The 21,015-nt window shown below is 26.6% G+C and overlaps 2 protein-coding genes across 2 annotated transcripts in view; both read left to right on the top strand.

Annotated features, from left to right (window-relative positions):
* Nucleotides 1–1,322: 1,322 nt before the first annotated feature.
* LOC132921482 (transmembrane 9 superfamily member 3) lies at nt 1,323–5,418 on the top strand. The gene is made up of 11 exons (XM_060984521.1): nt 1,323–1,660; nt 2,011–2,206; nt 2,269–2,391; nt 2,460–2,698; nt 2,770–2,901; nt 2,958–3,124; nt 3,190–3,415; nt 3,504–3,712; nt 3,776–3,922; nt 3,986–4,069; nt 5,078–5,418. Exons 1-11 carry the CDS (start codon nt 1,559–1,561, stop codon nt 5,220–5,222), a joined length of 1,770 nt encoding a protein of 589 aa, XP_060840504.1. The 5' UTR covers nt 1,323–1,558; the 3' UTR covers nt 5,223–5,418.
* An 11,113-nt stretch (nt 5,419–16,531) lies between these two features.
* The window catches only part of LOC132919425 (monocarboxylate transporter 10), a 329,301-nt gene continuing 324,817 nt past the window's right edge, over nt 16,532–21,015 (top strand). Inside the window, exon 1 of the mRNA XM_060981015.1 lies at nt 16,532–16,768. Within this exon, the coding sequence (XP_060836998.1) occupies nt 16,724–16,768 (45 nt within the window). The 5' untranslated portion in view covers nt 16,532–16,723. The remainder of the gene's footprint in view (nt 16,769–21,015) is intronic.

Below are 21,015 nucleotides of genomic sequence, written 5' to 3'. Positions count from 1 at the left end.
TTATTGATTTTATAGCGTATAGTTAACGTATAATCATTTTAATACATAATTTATAATTAATGGTAAGTACTATACTACAACTATATCATTGCATCATCGTCAACGACCAGTAATTACTCATTTCTATGAAAAAATATTTGGCTAATAATGAGTAATAAAATGTTTCACCCAAAATCAGTGGTCGACTTGGTAAAATTAAAGAAGGGGAACTGTTTACTTTTTAAAAAAAAGAGCGTCCCCATTACTTATTTAATGTTATTGAGCCGTGAGGGCTATGCCCTCACACAACCTAATACCCCTCTTTAAATCAAATCATATAAGAAATATTTATAAATAATCAATAAGAAAAATAAAAAAATAAATAATATAATATAAGACTTAGGTAATTACTGTTCATGTTGGCTGTTATATGTATATATTATATTTAGAAATAATAACTAGCTCAAAAGGATAATAAAAGTAAATAAATAAAACGACTTGCGTTACTCCCCAAGTCGATCACTGCTCAAAATAGTATAAATTGTCGAAAACTCAACTCATAAACTATGTCGATCAACGAGCTTTCAGTGTGTTATTTATTAATATTTAGGTTTAATAAAAAAAAATTCCCGTTTTGGGAAATAATTCACTACATAATTAGATAAACTACATAAATATGACTAGGGCTTGGATTTTATAGCAAATATTTTTTTTTATTTGTTATAGAAATATAATTTTAGCACATACATTTATTTTGTGTGATTTCTAATTTTGTACACTACCTTTTGGCTATTACTAAACAAATATTACCTACTAACGTATAGTAGCGTATACTAAATCAAAGTAGTTATGTTATTATCTATACTCTATATTATATACCTCGAAGTTGAATAAAAAAGTATTCTATTTAATATTATAGTTTAATATACGAGTACCTATATTGTTTTATTTTAAAATGTAAAACATTATTCAAGTAGGTATTTTGAAGTTTTGATTGAGAACTATTAGAAAGTGTCCTCTATTTGTACGTATAAATTCATATAGGTACTACTATTATGAATTATCATTTATAGAATTTATTTATAGTTAATTAACCAATATTTAAATTTAATCTATTCTGTTGTTATACTCTGTTTACAATTTAGTTTTTAGCAATAATTAGTATTTAATCCGTGATATTTAGCAATAATTAGTGTGCGCGGGATCAGTCAGCACTAACCACGACCGCGGTAACGTCATACAACAGAGTTTCCTTGGGGAGTTTAGTTTATTTTTTATAGGCTATGTTCATTCTATGTTTTTAGAATTGTATTATCGAAAGACGAATCATAGTTTAAGTTACTATCATCATGTTCAACGAAGTATCATCAATAACATTTAGTCGGTCGAGGATCGAGATAAAAAAAATTAAATACTAAATAATCTGAACGTTCGCAAAAATTGCCGTTCCGAAACGGTTGAGTTTGTTTTTGTTTTTGTATTGATTGATTCTATACATTTAACATTTAGTTTTTTTAATATATTCTTCGCCCAACATTATGAACTCATTAATGTAGTGTTACAAAGATGATCCACTGAGATGAACACCAAACGGGTTGCAATGGATTATCTCAAAGTTTTTGTCTCGTTTTTGGTTATACACTTGACGTGTCTCGTTAACGGCGACGAACATAATCATTTGGTATGAATAATTTTGTTTTATTTCTGATGGTCCCGCATTATTTCTATAATTTAGTGTTAGTTTAATTTTATTGTATATTGTGTGTGTTTATTGATGTGATTGGAGAGCTAGTGATTTGGTGATGTGGCTTTATGTGAGACAATTATTATGAGTGTGTAATGAGATGTTTGATTAATTGATGATGTTTAATTATATATTTCGGAATAATTGCTCATTTTTTGGTATTAAAAATTAAAAATTAAATTAATTTATCTTAAAAATAGGTCAATAATTAATAATTATAGTACCTACTTAAATTAAAGATATGTAAGTTTAATATAAATGGTTAACTTTACAATATTATATTTCAGTATAAAAGTAATGAGGAGGTGGTATTATGGATGAACACTGTCGGTCCATATCATAATCGACAAGAAACATATACTTACTTTAGTTTGCCATTTTGTGCGGGCCCAAAAGATACGATCAGTCATTATCATGAAACACTTGGTGAAGCTTTACAGGGTGTTGAGCTTATACATAGTGGACTGGAAATGCGTTTTAAAGGTACTAATAGATTGTTAATCCAATAGTTCTCAAATAATTTTTAATTTTTATCATTTAATTAGAGGACATATCTAAAGTTCAATTTTGTCAAGTGCACTTGGATGATGAAAAATTAAAAGCCTTTATATATGCTGTACGAAATCACTATTGGTATCAAATGTATATTGATGACCTTCCAATTTGGGGTAAATTATATTTATATGAACGTCTACTGATGTTTTTATTTTATTAAATGTAAATATATGGAACTTAGGCATTGTTGGAGAAGTAGATGAAACTAATAACAAATATTATATTTGGACACATAAAAAATTTGATATTGGCTATAATGATGATCATATTGTTGATGTAAATTTGACGTCGGAGACCAAGGTTGAACTTAAAGTAAATACTAACATAGAATTTACTTATGAAATGAATTGGAAATCTTCTCCTATCACTTATAAAGATCGTTTTAATAAATATTTGGATCCTAAATTTTTCCAACACAGAGTAAGTTGATTATAATAAATTAGTTATTGTGATTTAAATCTATTAATTAATTTATGCACTTTTTATTTCAGATACATTGGTTCAGTATTTTTAATAGTTTTATGATGGTTATATTTTTGGTTGGATTAGTATCTATGATCTTATTGCGAACTGTGCGAAAAGATTATGCTCGTTATAGTCAAGATGAAGAAGTTGATGCTATGGTATTTAATAATATATTTTAACTCAAACTTACATATTTTAACATTTTAAATAATAGGACAAGGATTTGGGTGACGAATATGGATGGAAGCAAGTTCATGGCGATGTTTTCCGTCCAGCATCTTATCCTATGCTTTTCTCTGCCATTATTGGATGTGGTCACCACATCACTCTAGTCACTCTCGTAGTTATAACATTTACAATTATTGGAGATTTATATACAGAGTAAAAACAACATTAGTTTTTACATTTTGTTTTTAATTTTTAAATTATTAATTTTTGTTGATTAGACGAGGATCATTATTGGGAACATCCATATTTGTGTATGCTGTAACGTCCCCTGTAAATGGTTATTTTGGTGGAGCTTTATATGCTAAGATGGGTGGGCGTATTTGGATCAGACAGATGTTGTTATCTGCATTTTTACTACCTTCACTTGTTTGTGGCATGGCATTCCTTATTAATTTTATTGCAATCTATTATCATGCATCTCGTGCTATTCCATTTGGTTCAATGGTAAGAAATAATTTTGACATATTTTAAATAATTTTACTAATAACAATATTAATAATATTAATTATTATTACTAATAACCTATTTTTAGGTCGCAGTAGCTTGTATATGCGTTTTTGTGATATTACCTCTTACATTGGTTGGAACTTTGTTGGGTCGAAATTTGTCTGGGCAACCAGATTATCCTTGCAGAGTAAATGCTGTACCAAGACCTATACCAGAAAAAAAATGGTTTATGGAACCTTTAATAATCACAATGCTTGGTGGAATACTGCCATTTGGATCAATATTTATAGAAATGTATGGTAAAATAAATTATGATACTATTAATATGATATTAAATTCTGGAATATTTACTTTTAGGTATTTTATATTCACTTCATTTTGGGCATACAAAATATATTATGTTTATGGATTTATGCTGCTAGTCGTTCTAATACTTATGGTAGTAACAGTTTGTGTCACAATTGTATGTACTTACTTTTTACTTAATGCTGAAGATTATAGATGGTAAGTTTGGTAATAATAAATATTCTTTTGATAATAGTTACAAATTTTTTATTCTTATTGCAGGCAATGGACAAGTTTTGCAGCAGCAGCATCAACCGCATTTTACGTTTATCTGTATTCATTTTATTACTTTATGTTTAAAACAAAGTAAGTTATAATGAATAGAAAAGTTTTATTTTTATGATTTTATAGCATGAAATAATAATCATATTATTAATTTTATTAAAACCATATATACATATTCAAGATAGGCCACAATGTTTAAGTTTCAAATCTTACCATAAAGCCAAGATACAAAAATGTTAAAATCTATAGGCTCGTTTTTGTTACATTGTTATATAGATTAATTTGTATAACAAAAAAATGCAACTTATTGATATTTAAAAAAATAAAACAAACATTTATTTCAGTATTTCTAAGACATAATATACCACATTATACTTAAAGTTCACTGCTTAAATTTAAAATTGTCTAATCTCTTTTATCTAAATTATATAATATTAATTTATTTTAATAAAAATATGTTTTTTTCTGTAGAAATGCAAATTATATTATAGTGATCTTGGTTACTTTAAAAATATTTTCAGATAACTTAGATAAAGTTATAAAAAAAGTTGTTATGAGAATTTAATTTTTACATTTTTTTTCTAGATAATTAACTTTCTTAAAATTAAAATATTAAAAATAAAGTTTCTGGTATAACATGGTGAATTTTTTTTTATAATAACGTTTGAAATATGTTATTATATCTTAATTTGAATCATGACCCTGAGATATTTAGAATATTTTGATTCAAATTATATTATTACAATCAATGATGTACAAAAATAAACCGTTTTTAATCTTTATATGGTGTGTAGATATAAAGAAAATTGATTTTGTTTCTGTGGTGTCATCTTAATATTAATTTAAATATAAATATTAAAAATCAGTAGTGTAATTAGAAATTTTCCTTGGCATTGGGGGAGGGGGGATTAACATTTTTTAGTAGAAAACTAAACTTTATCACATGCAATATATATATATAAATATTGAAAAATGTTAATAAAATAAAGCTCTGGGGAGAAATTTATCACTCTTTCCCCCCCTTAATTACACCTCTGTAATAAATTGTATATTGTAAAATCCTCTTAATATATGTATTTACTATTTCAGAATGTATGGACTTTTTCAAACTGCATTCTATTTTGGTTACATGGCATTATTCAGCATTGCTTTAGGTATCATGTGTGGTACTGTAGGTTACATTGGTGCTCATGCTTTTGTGCGCAAAATTTACACTACTGTCAAGATTGATTGATCATCAACCTAATAATCACCACCTGTTTAATCACAACTGTAACAATGTTTTTACATTATGTGAGTTTAAAAATTAAACAGTTGTAGAGTACTCATATTTTATTATTATAATTTTAATTTTTGAATTGTATTATTTTTTTCTTTTATTAAATTGTTTTATTCAGTATGGAATAAAATTAATTAGTATACATGGTGTATATAGTATGTGTATTGTAATTTTCAGCATATTATAAACATAGTCGATCCTTATCCATTTGTTAACAAATAATCAAACATTAATATATAATTGTATGTTATGTATACATTATTTTGTATATCAATATTAAACATCCATCTGTACATATAAATTTAATAGATAAAAACTTCAGTTATTTTTTTTTTAAATGTGAATATTATTTTTTACATTCATTTTTTATGATTGTACTATGACCTATACGTTAACCATACTCTCACAATTGGTTAATAAATCAAACATAACATAAAAAACACTGAAATTAAATTTCTGTTGTTTGTGCTTAATTAAGGGAACAATATCTAACCTGTTATTTGTAGTATGCAAATAAGGTTTATATGAATGAATATTATAGAAGTTGTTATACTACAAGCATTGATTATAAATAGGATAGACAGCTCACTGCAATACAAAAATGTTGCATGCTAAATGGCTGGTGTCGATACAAGGCACTTCGCATAGTGCTTAGTTTTGGTGAATATTGTAATAATCCCTTATAGTGTTATAGTTCATAAGAATAAGACATGTTTAAATGAGTAATGATTTTGAAGCAGGAACATATCAACAGAGAATTATTTATAACCAATGGTAATAGTCGCAACATTTTCATAGACAATTAGAGCAGGTTCTATGTATTATCTATGCTTGAGTATAGATTAGTTTTTGTCTTAACAATTCATTTGTTTCTACGGATTAAAAAAATTAAAGTCTTATTTTTTAATTAGTTATAATAATTTATTAGATTAGTTTATTTAAAATTTAAAACTAAATAGGTATAAAATTCTCTATAAATGGCCAATGAGAACCTCTTTTTCATAAAATAAATTATTTATTATTTAAAAATAAAAAAAAATTTAATAAGAAGACAAAACATTTGGTTTTATAAATGTTTTAAATTATACGATAGTGCACGAATAAATGAATGTAATAATAAGCCTGACACTATAATTGAGTTTTAAATAACTCAATGGCAAGTTACGCCGCCCGATAGTAATCCCCCAGAGTCGTGTTATTAATTATATGTCTATATAAATTGAGAAATGTACTCCTATTTATTCCAAATATATTATTGATTATCCCTTAAAATAATGCTGGTGATGTTTTCATACCATTATCGTCCGTTTAAATGTCCAATGATCTTGACTTATTAAGAATGCGGTAAGCTTTTCCGTGCTAATCCAAAATAAATAATTCACATTGACGTGACTGATTCAATATTTCAGTTGTGTTCAATTATGGATCAAATCGGTTTGAAATTAGTAAATTACCTTTGTAGCTTACTCAATGTATGAACACTCGTCAATCGACACACTTTACTATTTTACGCCGAACAAATTTAATAATAAAAAAAAAATATTTAATTTAGATTGATACCTACCTTGATCAGTAATTATTACTGATCTATGTAAACATATCACCGGCATAGTGGGTTTTTTTTCAAACCCTGTGAAAATATTGTCGTGGGCCTTATTTATATTATCCCTATCGGACGATAATTACGACTTTCTATACAGTTATGAATATAATATTACGGCCGTTGATATTAAACACATGGACATGACATTCCCATCTTCATTAAACATAAGAGTAGGTACACTATTTGGGCCAACATAGCGGAGACACCGGGAAAGAAACCGCGCGGTTCTCACTCGCACGGAATGCTTCCAAACGATACTATAAAACTAATATATTATATAAACAATGGAGTGAAGAGATGTGATGGTGTTTGCGGTTAAAAATGTGGCATTAGTTAGGCTTACAGATTTTTAAAACAAATCTAGATGCGCGGGTCCACAAGTTTATTATCAATATTAACGACGCACGAATAAATAGTTATCGCATCATATACATTATTTACACGCACCAGATGTGTGTATAGCTTACAATATTTACGCGCACAGATTTTTATGTATAGGCATCGTTCTTTTGGTTGTTATTTTTATTAGAAAACATTCCTGACTGATGGGCGATTACCTCAGGATTAGATGTACAGATGGTTTTTTTTTTTTTGTAATAGACGAATGCAAATCGATGAAATAGAATTTCAAAAAATTACAAAAAAATATGTTCTTATTTATTTTTATAGGCGGTTTTTTATAAGCAAACAGTTGAATCAACAACAAATCAAACTTTGTTTCAAGAATATTTTGACGGTTATTAATCCTGGTCGGTAGTGTGTAAATATAAACAACACTGTATTATGTTTGTAATAATGCTGCCAATTTGTAGTTAATATCGAAATATTAGTTTTATTTTTTATTAGGTATTGACGAGTACAAATATTTCTGACGCATGAATTTTATTTTAAAAAAAAAACCACATACAAAATATCAATGTTCACTTATATAAATAGTTATTCGTCATCAATGCAAACGCAAAATTGTGTGTACCTATTATAATGTCAGTTCTGAGTAAAAACAATATAAAATCCGACATTTATGCTTCTTAGAAAATTGGATAGATAAAGATAATATGTGTGTCCGTCAGTTTTTAATAAATTATAAATAAATAAAAATAATAATCTTATACAGCAGCGCTAACTGACGACGAAAATGTGCAGTGGAATTGCCCATGTTTGTATTGCAAATTGAAAACGACGACGACAATGATAGATGTCGCTTTCGTTATCATCCGAAACCATTGACACAATATTTTGTACGAAAGTGAATACGCCAGCGTTTCTCAAACAGCAAGTCGCAAGTCAATTTTCGGTGGGTCGTGAGAATTTTTATTAATTATATAGATTCTAAGATTTTTATGTTTTTTTATACTGTATATGAACATGTACTAAATAAATATACTATACAAATAAGTATAGTATAGTATAAACATACTATCAACCATAGAAAGAAACAAGCGCATACTTCGCATACGACTCATTGTTGAAAATACATTTGTTAAATTATATTCATTATAAACATATACACTTTATAGTATTATCTAACTAATAAACAAATTTTGATTTTTTAAGACTACTATTATTGATCCTGTAAAAAGTTAAACCACGTGGGTCGCGATAGATTTGCAGCAAAAAATTTGGGTCTTAAAAATATTGAGTATCAACGGAAAATAGCTAAATATTTGAGTAGGTAATCTACTCTACTCATTGAAATTGTATTAAATATTTGTTTTTATAATAATCAAATATAGTCTGAAAAAATGTTTAAATATGTTGTATTTAGATGATAATTGGCCTAAAAATGTTTGAGAGTACCAAAATAATATTACTGATAATAATATTAATTATACTCTGCAGGTAAGGTTATTGCAGATATAGTGATAGGTTTCATTAATGTTACCTATTATTTTAAATTATATCAGTGCATAATACAAGTGCATAAATAACTTAATTTAACATTAGGTAGTCTTAATTTTTTTTAATTTCAACTTATTAATTTAATAAAATAAAATTTACTATTTCTGATTCCGCAGAAATAGTATTTATTTATTATAAAAATAAATAAAAAATCTTATATAAAATATTAATGAGTTGGATTTTTTTTATAATCTATTAAATTAGAAAATTAGTTATCAAAGTATAAAAACTTTAAAACTATACAATTTTACCATAATAGTATTATGCTATATTTTTTGAAATAAAAGTTTCTTTCGTTCATTCAAAATTCAACTGATTTCAAAATAGTTTTTTCTCCATACTATAAATAAATAACTCTACAAAATGGGCATTTTTGAAAAACAATAAAAAAACAATTCAAGTGGCATTTTAATATTTTTATTTTAGACCATTGTAAAAGGTAGGCTAATAGTCATATATTACATTGAATAAAGATATAAATATGCTTGATTACGACTACAGAATATAAACTAAAAGTAATATTAATATACTTTTCAAATGTCTATAGTCATATGTTAAGAAAAAAAGAGTCGGAATAATGTCTGTAATATAGTTTTTAAATAATCGAAAACATAAAATATCTATATGACTATATTATTATTTTATATACTATAGTACTATACTATTTATTTTACTATTTACTATTATGTGCTATGCAAATTTACAGTCATCAGGTGTATAGTTTTATACTTTGATTGTTGTTAATATAACAGAAACAGTGATTAGTGATGATTTGTTGTCTCTGGTACACAATAATATACGAGTTTATATTATTTACTTTACACTTATCGATTAATGAGCAAGATTTTTGTATATTGTTTAATAAGGATTTTAAAAATCGATTAAAACACTTTTTATTTTGTATACAGGATCCACTATCAAGTTTCTAACTACACCAAATACGTGACTATCAAATAAATAAATGAGCCCAAATCTTTTTTATGGTGTTGAAGAATTTTTAAATGCAACATAAATTATTAACAGTTATTTACCCTCGATGTTGTGTATGTGAACTAGTGTATCAACGGTTCACTTTTAAAAATATTTTTCAAATAGTTTTTTATTGTTATCCATACTTTTTACTCGAGTTTGTGAACTTTAGTAATAACTGCTCCTAATCTTACACGTAAAACTACTACTTTTACATTATAGTCATCTCATATTTCCACGAGAGCATTCCATTTGACTTCCAAGTGGGAAGATTGAAAGCAAAATTATAGAGAATACATTTAATCAGCCGTTATACAAACATTTGTAGATAAAAGTTTTTTTAAATTTATTATATATAAATCTTAACCTTTAGGGTTTAAAATATGAATTATACTACATGTAGAATAAAGATAAATAGCTTATTTTTTTTACCATGTATATTATATTTCAAATTTAGGATAACCCGTGTTATATATAATATGTACAGCTAAACTTAGTTTTTGGTTTATATCGAAGTACTCACTTTTAGGTAAAATTAATTATCAAATATACTGTACACGTATATACACTTACAACAATTTAGATTATCTACGTAATATAGATATTGTATAATACTCAGAGTGCTGTAAGTTATCAAAATATACGTATAATCCCACAATCCACTCTAGATATATCTTTGGTCTGATTAAGTGCAGAGTGCCGAAAATCCATCGGAACCGAGTCTTGTTCGTATTATATTATTGATATTGTGTAATATTTATAATGGATGTGGTATTATATTTATTATTTGCAAGCGTATTATTTCCAGCCCAACGAAAAGCGTTGTCTATTTTCTAAGGGTTATAAGCTGAGGCAGCGCGTCAAGGTAAGTCACCCATCTTGTTATGATTATTTTTTTACAGATTTCTTGTAGTTACGCACGGTTAGTTATTTGCTTTTATGGCTATTAAACTGATGTTTTTTTTAAATTTATCGTGTCTACATAATATGTAATATTATATTATTATAATAATACTCTTATTTACTTGTATATTTGTAAAATCTAAATCAAACTTTGATAAAATAATCGTATAATGTATTGCGTTTGACAATTTTTAGAATTATAGTTATGTACAAATAAGGATTATTATTGTGGATGACTGTCGTTTCGTATATTATATTTACATATTATTATAATGTGTGCACATAATATAGGTTTGTAAAATCCAAGTTAAAACTTTTTGGAGTAGTATCAGAATATTTATAAAAAAGTATTATTATTGGAATCTTGTAAGCAAAGTACGTTTAAACAGAAATAATCCCACAGTAATAATATAGTTTATTTAGTAAATTAAATAAACTATTTTACCGACTTGCTAAAAGAAAAAGCAATAAAAATATGTAGCTTGAAAAAATGTAGAAATAATTAAATGAAAATTGTATAATTTTCAATAAGTTTTCTTTTATTGTATCTTATTTTAATAATTTAAAAAAAATTATAAATTGTAACACGGCGTGTTAGATCGGCAATATAGCTACATAACTATATCACATTTTTTTGGTATCATATGGTATAATAATATAATAAATTATGGTGCTATCATATTACGTTATTTTTATAATTTATTTTAGAAACTTAAGTTCATAATTAGTTATACACAAACCCAATTTGGTTTTCATGAAGTTCACTCAACTACACATAAAATTCACAGGCTGACTGACTTCATTTATTATAATTCCTTAGAAAAAAAGAATGCTGCTCAGCAGTCCTCTTTGATATAACCCAAGCATTTGACATGAGAAATATTGTATTTACATTTTAAAATAAAATTAAATTTAGGTATAAAAGTAAAAAGTATGACGATTAAAAACTGAAAACATGTTGCATTCAATTTTTTAGAAGAAGAATATCTTCTTAAACCTGCTCAGTACCAAATAATATAAAAATCATTAAATTTATTTTAATAGGACGTTACCGAGTCAAACGAAATCATATAATGGTCAACAGAATGTGCTACTATAAGTTTGATTAAAAACTAAGTTTTTTGGACATTTTTGTAAAATCACCAAATTTTCACAGTTTATAAAAGATAATAACTTTATCTGTGTTTAAACATTTTTAAATGTTTGATAAATTTATTTAATAATTTTTATAATGTATTGAAAAATTCAAAAACCCTTAAATGGAATTTAAAGAAAAGCAAAATCAGCCGAAAATATAACAAAAACAATGAATTTAAAAGAAAAAATTGACACACTTAAGTTTAGTTAATAATTTCCTATATTTTTTTTTTTTTTATAAAAATTTGGTGATTTTAATATTATCACAATTTAATAAACAGTATTTTTACCTATTCGGATAAAGCCTGTTTTTAAACATTACATAATTTATGGGCAGGTAATATTTTTTTGAATAATTATAACAACAGAAACATACATTTTGTATATAATTTCAATAGTATATTAATGAATAATTTATAAAATATAATATATTTTGTATAGCGTATTGTAACGAATATTATTTAAGTTTTATACCCTAAAAATAAAAATATGTTTTTTTAATGATGTTTTTTTTTCCGAAATTCAGATACTCATAAATGACATTTTAAATGTTTTACCCGTCCTGTCAAAATATTACATCTACGTTCTTGAATTCATTAACATTCATAAATTCATCGTATCTATAATAACATGGAAGTTATTATTATCAGGGTTGGTGATGTAAAATTAAACCATTTTTGTTGTATAAAATATAAACAATATAATATTATAATCATAACTAAATCAGTACTCACCCAAGCTCTTCTAAAAATGAAACATTCTTGCGAGTATTATAAAAGATTTATTTTAACCATAGTCGTTTTCATGGAGTTGGGTTCTTGAGTTAATACCACACTAATTTTTTTTCTATAGTACGTTAATATAATATATTATATACATTGCTTATGTTTTTTTCAAATAAAGCACTACACATAAGCTGGGTACGTACACATCTTAAAACCGTGACGAGTAGTGTTAAAAAAAATCAAAGGATCAATATTTCACTTAAATCAATAATTTAATATGCTAATAATATTCGTTGTTTGGAAGTATTTTTATAACAGTAAATATAAATAAAAAGAGGTGAGCGTCTTTCTCATAAGTTACAATAAAATACGTTTATTTTGTTCTTTTTTATTTTTTCATAAAAAAACCAACTTTAGTTGATATATTTTCACGTACACAAAGTCACGTAAAACGTAGTTTTACTATTATTTTCCTAAAAATTCTATTATGAATTCTCAGTTTTGACTTTTTGAGTGACGAGCCGTAATTTATTTTACAACGGTTGCTTACAGTTAAATTGATATTTCTAAGAATTTTATGTCCGCACATGTTATTGTTCGTTTGTTATTAAATTATTTTTTGATTGATTGTTGTTTCAAAGTTTTCTAAATCACAGTTTCCGGTGCGTACAATGGTGAATATTCAAAGTCGGAAACAATAAGAAATTTTGCGGAAAATAATAATAAGAGCTTACCTAAGAGGTGTATTAGATTTATTTTACACAAAATAAATAATAGTTGTACGACAGGTGCCAAGTCTAGTGAAATCGATCATTATTGACGATGTTTTAAGTCCACGTGTTTAGGTTTCTGTAAGATGCTAATATCTGTGCCGTTGCGCAGTCTGTACACTATACGCACATCGTATACAGTGGTCTTGTCCCTCGTCGGCTTTCCAACCACGTTTCGGTTCGAACGATTTTTTCGGGGAGTATTACGTTACCTCGCCACGTGAAAAAATCGAGGCCTGTTTAGAATGTAATAAAGTGTACGTATGTACACACATATTATTGAACATATCATTCGCCTATTTTATTTTAACATAATATTTATATTATGTATTCGATCTCTTCCTTTTAGTGTACCTTGTCGTTTTCAGGACCATATTTTAATTTTATAGTGTCAAGGTTGTAATAATATCGTGACGAGTATTTTTCGCAAGCGATTCAACTGCAAAGTTTCAATTCAACTTTTTCTAACTGTATTCATTCTTGTGTATACAACAATATATTTTTAATTATATTTTGCACTATGTATAAAATATGACATGATGTTATCGAATGGTTATCAAATATAACCTTCGATTTATAATACGAATATATTTATTCGAAATATATGTAAAATAAATATATGTAAAAGAGTAGCGGGTCACAGATTTTGCCAAGTATAAAGCGTTATTAAAAAGCTTCAATAATTAAACCGGAATATAAATATTTAAACTTACAAAAAGTTCTTTCGGGATCTCTGTTTACTCTGAAAAATTAACTCGATCTATTTCACAATCTTCTTGCATAATTTTCTAAAAAACAAACAAAAAATTAAAAAGGTAGGTAAGTAGGTACCGCATTGCTGTAAAATAGGTGTCGAGTGAGCAATGGACGTGTTAAATTTAAATTCAGTCATAAAATATTGCCTATGAAAAACGATTTTGAGCAGAGACAGCCTCATGCATGTCAGTCTATATTACTCAATATATTTTATTGTATATTTATATTATATTATATTATTGTTGTTAACTAGTGAGTCCTGACTAAATTACCGTTGAACAGTTTACCTATACACAGTTGCGGTATAAAAAATATATAATAACTTAAAATTAATTGAATGTTTTGAAAATATCATTGTGTTTAGTATCATAATAATTTACATGATATTATGTAACTGCGTTCAAAATCAAAACTTAAGTTAATAATATTTTATCAATTCGATTATAATAAATGATAACTATCAAGCAGGCCGTAGTTTTATTCACTTTTTATTCAGATAGCCAAGGATCTAACCAACTTTATTCAGAGCTAACAAAACAATATGTGATATATACGTGGAGTTAATCGAAAGGTATATTATACACGGTGCATATTTTAAGAGGAATATTACAATATGGGAAAGATATTTTGACCTTTCTATAAATCTATGTATATATAACATATTTAATGTATGATCGAAGGAAGTTTATTGTTATATTTATGTATATTTGCTGTAGAAATTATGACAATCAAAAATTTAAATGTCGTCGGGTGCATATTTAATATTATTATATGCATAAGGTTTTTGCACTTTAGGGAAATAATGCGCTTATCGATTTTCCGACGATGACATATATTGATAATATTATGTTTTTAAAACGATTTCTTATGCAGTTTTCAACAACACAATAATACATTGTTGAGTTATAGTTAAATTATATTAAAGAAGCAGCGTTTTGTGGGAATATATATTATATAGGTATATTGCATTTTGTATAATATAGTCCGTTCTACGAAATATAGTAATACGGTAAAAGTAAAATAAACCTACATTTCGTTGTTTTGATAAAGTGTACAAACAAAAAAACACGACTCGACTTGCAGATGCGTGATATCGTTGTTATGATAGTAATTATATAAATACTCGAAAGGTCATCGGATGACTTTTAGCGAATGCACTTGTGCGTCTGAAACTCTGAAGGGACACGCTGTCGCCGCTATGACATTTCGTCCGTTAAGACCACAACACGGTTAAACTTCCCGATAACGGTCCAACGGACCACAACAATGTCCTCGGCTATATGACTGACAATATATTATATACTTTGCACGGGTGCTTAGTTGTGTCTTATTTATATATAAATATTATTAAGTTTATAATATCTTACATACAATTTTCTAAATGTTTTAATATAATTAATTATTTTATTCTCGTTTTATTTTGATTATTTTCTATATACACAGTCAAGTCTCGATACCTTGAATCTCAATGTTTTTTGAGTTAAATGCCTCAAATATAACTTATAAAGTTATAAATACTTCAGCGGAAAAAAACAAATTTCGAGTTATCGCTACTTATTGTGTAGAAAAAAGTACATTATTATATTATATCGTATTATAATCATATTTTTTAGCCAAAGTCATTTTGATAGAACGGTCGAAGCTGTTACTTTTTTAAACACGTTTGATGTGCTTATAGTGTTTTCTAAATTTGACTCACGTGTAAATACGTGGCAATGAGATCCTAAACGACGGGCATTTTTTGGAAAGCTGTCTGTTTTTAAAAATTTTTTGTCGACTATATAGTTTAGCCATGATAACAAAAAAAAATAATAATAATATAATTGAATATGCTATTATTATTTTCGAGTTGCGTGCATATTAAGCGCACTGTCGCGACGAACTTATTATACACTGCAGGCGGAGCTCAACAAGTGCGCCGTTTGGCCGTCGGAGAAGTTAAAGAGAGACGAGAGCTGCGAAAACGGCAGTGGTCAACGTGACTCGGTCGGAATCACACGCGTTATCGCCGGGTGTCGCGTAGACAGAAACGCGCCGCGTGTATAAATCACCGCTCGCCGAAATCGAAATATTTACAAACATTCATTTTTCGTCGTTGTGTCTTACTCACTCGCGATCGTTATCGACTGAATATCGCACTCTAAAATTAACAAACCTCGTCTGCGTGTTGTGATAGTATTGCTTCGTAGGTAACACGATGGTACATAAATACACACACAAACACCATCAACGATCGTAATCGAAATTCCACGTGGAAACGTGATCGCACTGTTGAGCGATCTCAGTCGTAACGTCTGATAGGAATTGAAAACAAAAAATTTCAAAATCGGACGTCTCAAAAAAAAAAAATTACAATAGGTAACGCGCCTGCCGTGGCGATCCTTATCACGCATCGTGTCACATATTTCGCACGAGACTTGACTCGTAATCACGACTTTCGCTACCCATATACATATATATTTATATATATATTTATTTATTTATATAAATAAATTATAGACACATAAGTACGAAAATATATCAAATAATCGCACAGCGTGATTTTCATCATCTATCGATCATTCACTGCGGTACAAAAATATCATACTTATCTAGCGCACACGCATAATATAATACACAATATAATTATCGTTATTTTACGGGGTCGTGTCGTATACATGTTCGTGCGAAGACGACGACGATGGCGACGGTCCGATGTCGCATCACTGTGATCGGCCACCACTGCAGGTGGACTACAAAGTGAGAAGCACTATTATTATAATAACATTATAATATGGTCTTAAACTAGATAGACTGCAGGACTGTGAGATTATGTTATGCACTCATATATATTTATATTAGATGTATTACTTGACTTCACCCTGGTTAATATTAATCTATCTCTCGATCGTTTTCCGCCTTGCTTCGGATGAAATATATAATACAAACATTGTAATTACAACGAATAATTTTATAGTTTTCCACTTCTTAACTCTGGTCATAATTTTTAATGTAAACATAAAAAAAAGTGGACACAGATTCAATAAATGTTTAAAAGCCGACGTAAATCTAATACCGTTAAGACTGGTATTGGTCTTTATGTATTTACATAAAAAATGTGTACAGAATTAATTGAAAATCATAAAATTAATCATTGTAATTTTTTTAATAAATATTGGATTTTAAGATTTGTTTAAAAAAAAAATGATATATTTGTAAACATTTTTACTTATCATATTTTTTTTAAAATTAAAATAGTAATATAATCTTTAGCTAACGAAAACTATTTAAATATACAGAAAAATATCCAATTTTAGTGATCCGAAACTAAATTCATGCGTGAAACTCTATAGTAACCTATAGGGGTTGAAATAATAAACTTTTAATAGTCTGAGTCTCGAGGATTCTATTGATATAACTTTTATTGAAAACGAGCAAGTTGTTCAGATGTTACACGATCACAACATCCATACATTAGTATTATGTATATTGTATAAAAATAATATATATTATATAAATCAAGATAATATATCTTAGTAATTATTGACATTGTTCCCATTCGTCCATGCTGATATATCATTTACGTGTTAAATTATCGGAATGGTATATAATTACAATTACTGCAATGGTCAAAATTATATGTAATGCGGTTGGACGAGCTACTGACTGGGCGGGTATGTCTTTAAATTGAATAAAAACGATAAATTTTTAAATCCAAAACATAGTTTTCTCCAGATCTCTGTTTACTCTGCGCAATTAACTCGATTTATTTTGTAACTTTCTTATATAATTATCAGAAAAACAGATGAAAAATTAAAAAAAACTACCCATTTAATATAATATGTAACATATATTAAATTTTTAAACCACTAAGACGCTGCGTGATAATATTTGAGCGTTTTTACTGTCCCGTCTAAAAAAAAGCGTAAAAATACATACTCTCTATTGTTACTCTTTGAAATTAAAATTATATAACGCGCATTTAAACGTTTTCAAAATATTGATAAAATAAATAAATAATGTTACATTAATCGTATGATGGTGAATATAAATATTTTAAATAAAAAATATTATACAAAATATACCTAAAAATAAAAATAAACGTACCATGTTTATTATATATTACGAGTATGTAAGTATATTGTGAAAATCATCAAACTGAATTGCGTAGAATATTAATATAATATTTTAATGGTTATATTTGATTGATATTTGATATACACTCCATAATATACAAATATAATATTGTTAAGGGATTCGCTATTAATGAAGTTCAATTAATAGTCTACAGTCTTTGTAAATTCAATTTACAAAGACTTGTACATGGTCTTGGACACAACATTATTATTATAAATATATAAAGTAATAATACTAATAACAACTATACAAAATTATAATAATGCACCGACCATGGTAGGGCTGTCATGTCCCAATATCCATTGATGGTTAGGTAGTTAACCAATGGTTAATAACCATTGATATAATATATTATGGGTACTACCTAATAAATTACACTTATCTCACCGCTGAATATTAGTTGACACGACATGTATATTTATTAAAAAATACTTCTAACAAAATTGTATAGTTAGTTAATATAGTAATAACTAATGACTAATGAGTGATTATTTAATACCACCAATGCTTGGTTATTTCTGAAGTTTAAGTTAATTTTATCATAAATTATATTCGATATAATATATTACCTATATCATTATTTTTTATAATTTATTTATTCAGAACATTATTTTTGTAAATTGAAAATTGTGATACAAGAAACTAGTGGGTCACTTGAATGGGTGTCTTTTAATTGTAACACTTAAGTATAAAAATAAATCATTTGTTTTTAAATCTAAACGAACTTTAGAGGAGTACTGTTACTAAAAAATGGTCAAGATTATATTAAAAACGAGTAACGGCGGATCGTTAGTATTTACTAAGTTTTAATTTGCTACTTTTGCAACTAAAAATAAATACTTGAGAATTTCGAAAAATAATTGTTCTTTTGTTATACCTCGATTTTCAATGCTGTACTTGTATGTATTTTTTTTGACAAAAAGTATTTTGAATAAATCATATATTATCATATTATAATACCTATATATATTTATCATTACTTAATCTTTCAATAGCTTTTTCGACCTATTTTACTTATCTAAAAATACTTAATAAAGATTTTTTTTAAATATTTATGATTAATAAAAAAGAAATTAACTTTTATAGTTTTTTGTACTTATAATATAAGGTAGTTATGCGGTGCAACATAATAGAAATAAGTCATCAAATCGAAGTAGTATACTAAAAATTCACTCAGATCTCGATAAGTTGAAAGTCTATGAAAAATGAATCCCCTTGAAATTTCCTGTACCTATACTAAAGTATATTTTATTCGTTCCTCAATGTAATATAGTATTTTCATATTTAGAATTCCAAGTATCAAAATAAATTTATGTTTTTGTGTTTACCAATCTTCTGATTTCTTCAGATTTCAATATACCTATTTTAGAAATAATTTTGTCTAAATTATTACATTTTGTATAAAATTAAAAGAAAAAAACATGGTTCATATTTGAATATCAGATAGAGTGCACTCTAAATTATTAGTTATCAAATACATTTTATATTAATGGAAAATTAAAATAAAAATAATTTAAGACAATAGTTTTTAAAGATAGAAAAATATAAGTTGATAAATTGACGTACAACAAAATTCTCTTTACTGAAAATTTAAAAATCAATAACTTGTTCACCCTATATAAGATCTAAAAATAAGTAATAAAACTTTGAGATAACCTTAACCTATTTTGTTTACTGTGTAGTTGTTTCCGACAAACAAAATGACAGAAGAGCTCATTAGCTCTATTTATTTATTCGATACGCTTTGAAATACTTTTTTGTGGTTGGAAGTCTTCGAGTACTTCCTGGATAAATGTAAAAACTAATTTTTGGTCATTGCAGTAGTAACAACTTCTTCACGCGAATTTGAATATCAAAAGTAAAACTAATGGTGCTATAGTTATAACACATTGATATATTTATAAAATAAGCAGAGAAATAAATTAGATGTGATATTGACGTTATTAAAAATTTTCTATTTTTTAAAAGATCAAAAAGAAAAATATTACGAAAACAGTACGATTGACCCGTCTACCAGTCTACCTATACAGATAAAGCTAAATAATTTCCAAATTTCCAAACACATTTATATTATAAATATAATTATAATGTTATTATAATATCATAGTTAGGACGTCGAACACTGTGAACCATTCAATTCAAACACCGTTGTCGTAAAACATTAAAAGTATTATGATTATTAATTCTGCGTAGGCTAGCTAGTATACTATTATAATGTTGTTTTATGTTTTTATTAACGTATTTTTTATTGATCGCTTGAAAATAATTTAGTATTTTTGTATAATATACTTACGTGTTTTAAAAGTTCAGCCTATTTAGCTCGACGACCTGTATTTTTATCAGATTAAGTCAACTACTCATATCTACGGGATTATCATGAATATAAATTGAAACTTACATAAATATAATATTTTTATGAAAAAAAAAAAACATTTGAGAATAGAGGTAGATAATAGGAAGTGGTATAACAAAAATAATTGTACAAGGAAAAAAATTAAGTTTCATATGTTTTGGTCGTATAAATATCGGATTTACGTAGTGGTGGAAAAATATGACGTTTTACTTACATCTGGTGTGATATATACAGAAAAAAGGGCGATTGATTTTGACGTGATATTTGTTATATGTGTGAAACATATATATTTTTTCCAGATTCCGTGGCGTAACGTATTTAAGTACCTGTGATTCTATTATAAACAATTATTATGGTATTAACATTTAATATAGATTTATTATAGTATTTATTATTACATAATCAAGTTTGATAATTTGTTTCGTAGATTTAATAATTTTAGTTGATGAAATATTTATACTTATAAATTTGTTTTAAAGATTTTAAATAACGGAAAATATTCACCCTATCACTTTTA

Source organism: Rhopalosiphum padi, chromosome 2 (assembly GCF_020882245.1).
Source record: "Rhopalosiphum padi isolate XX-2018 chromosome 2, ASM2088224v1, whole genome shotgun sequence".
Classification (NCBI taxonomy): domain Eukaryota; kingdom Metazoa; phylum Arthropoda; class Insecta; order Hemiptera; family Aphididae; genus Rhopalosiphum; species Rhopalosiphum padi.
The sequence above is the reverse complement of the archived record's forward strand: the minus strand, read 5'-3'. Positions and strand labels throughout refer to the sequence as shown.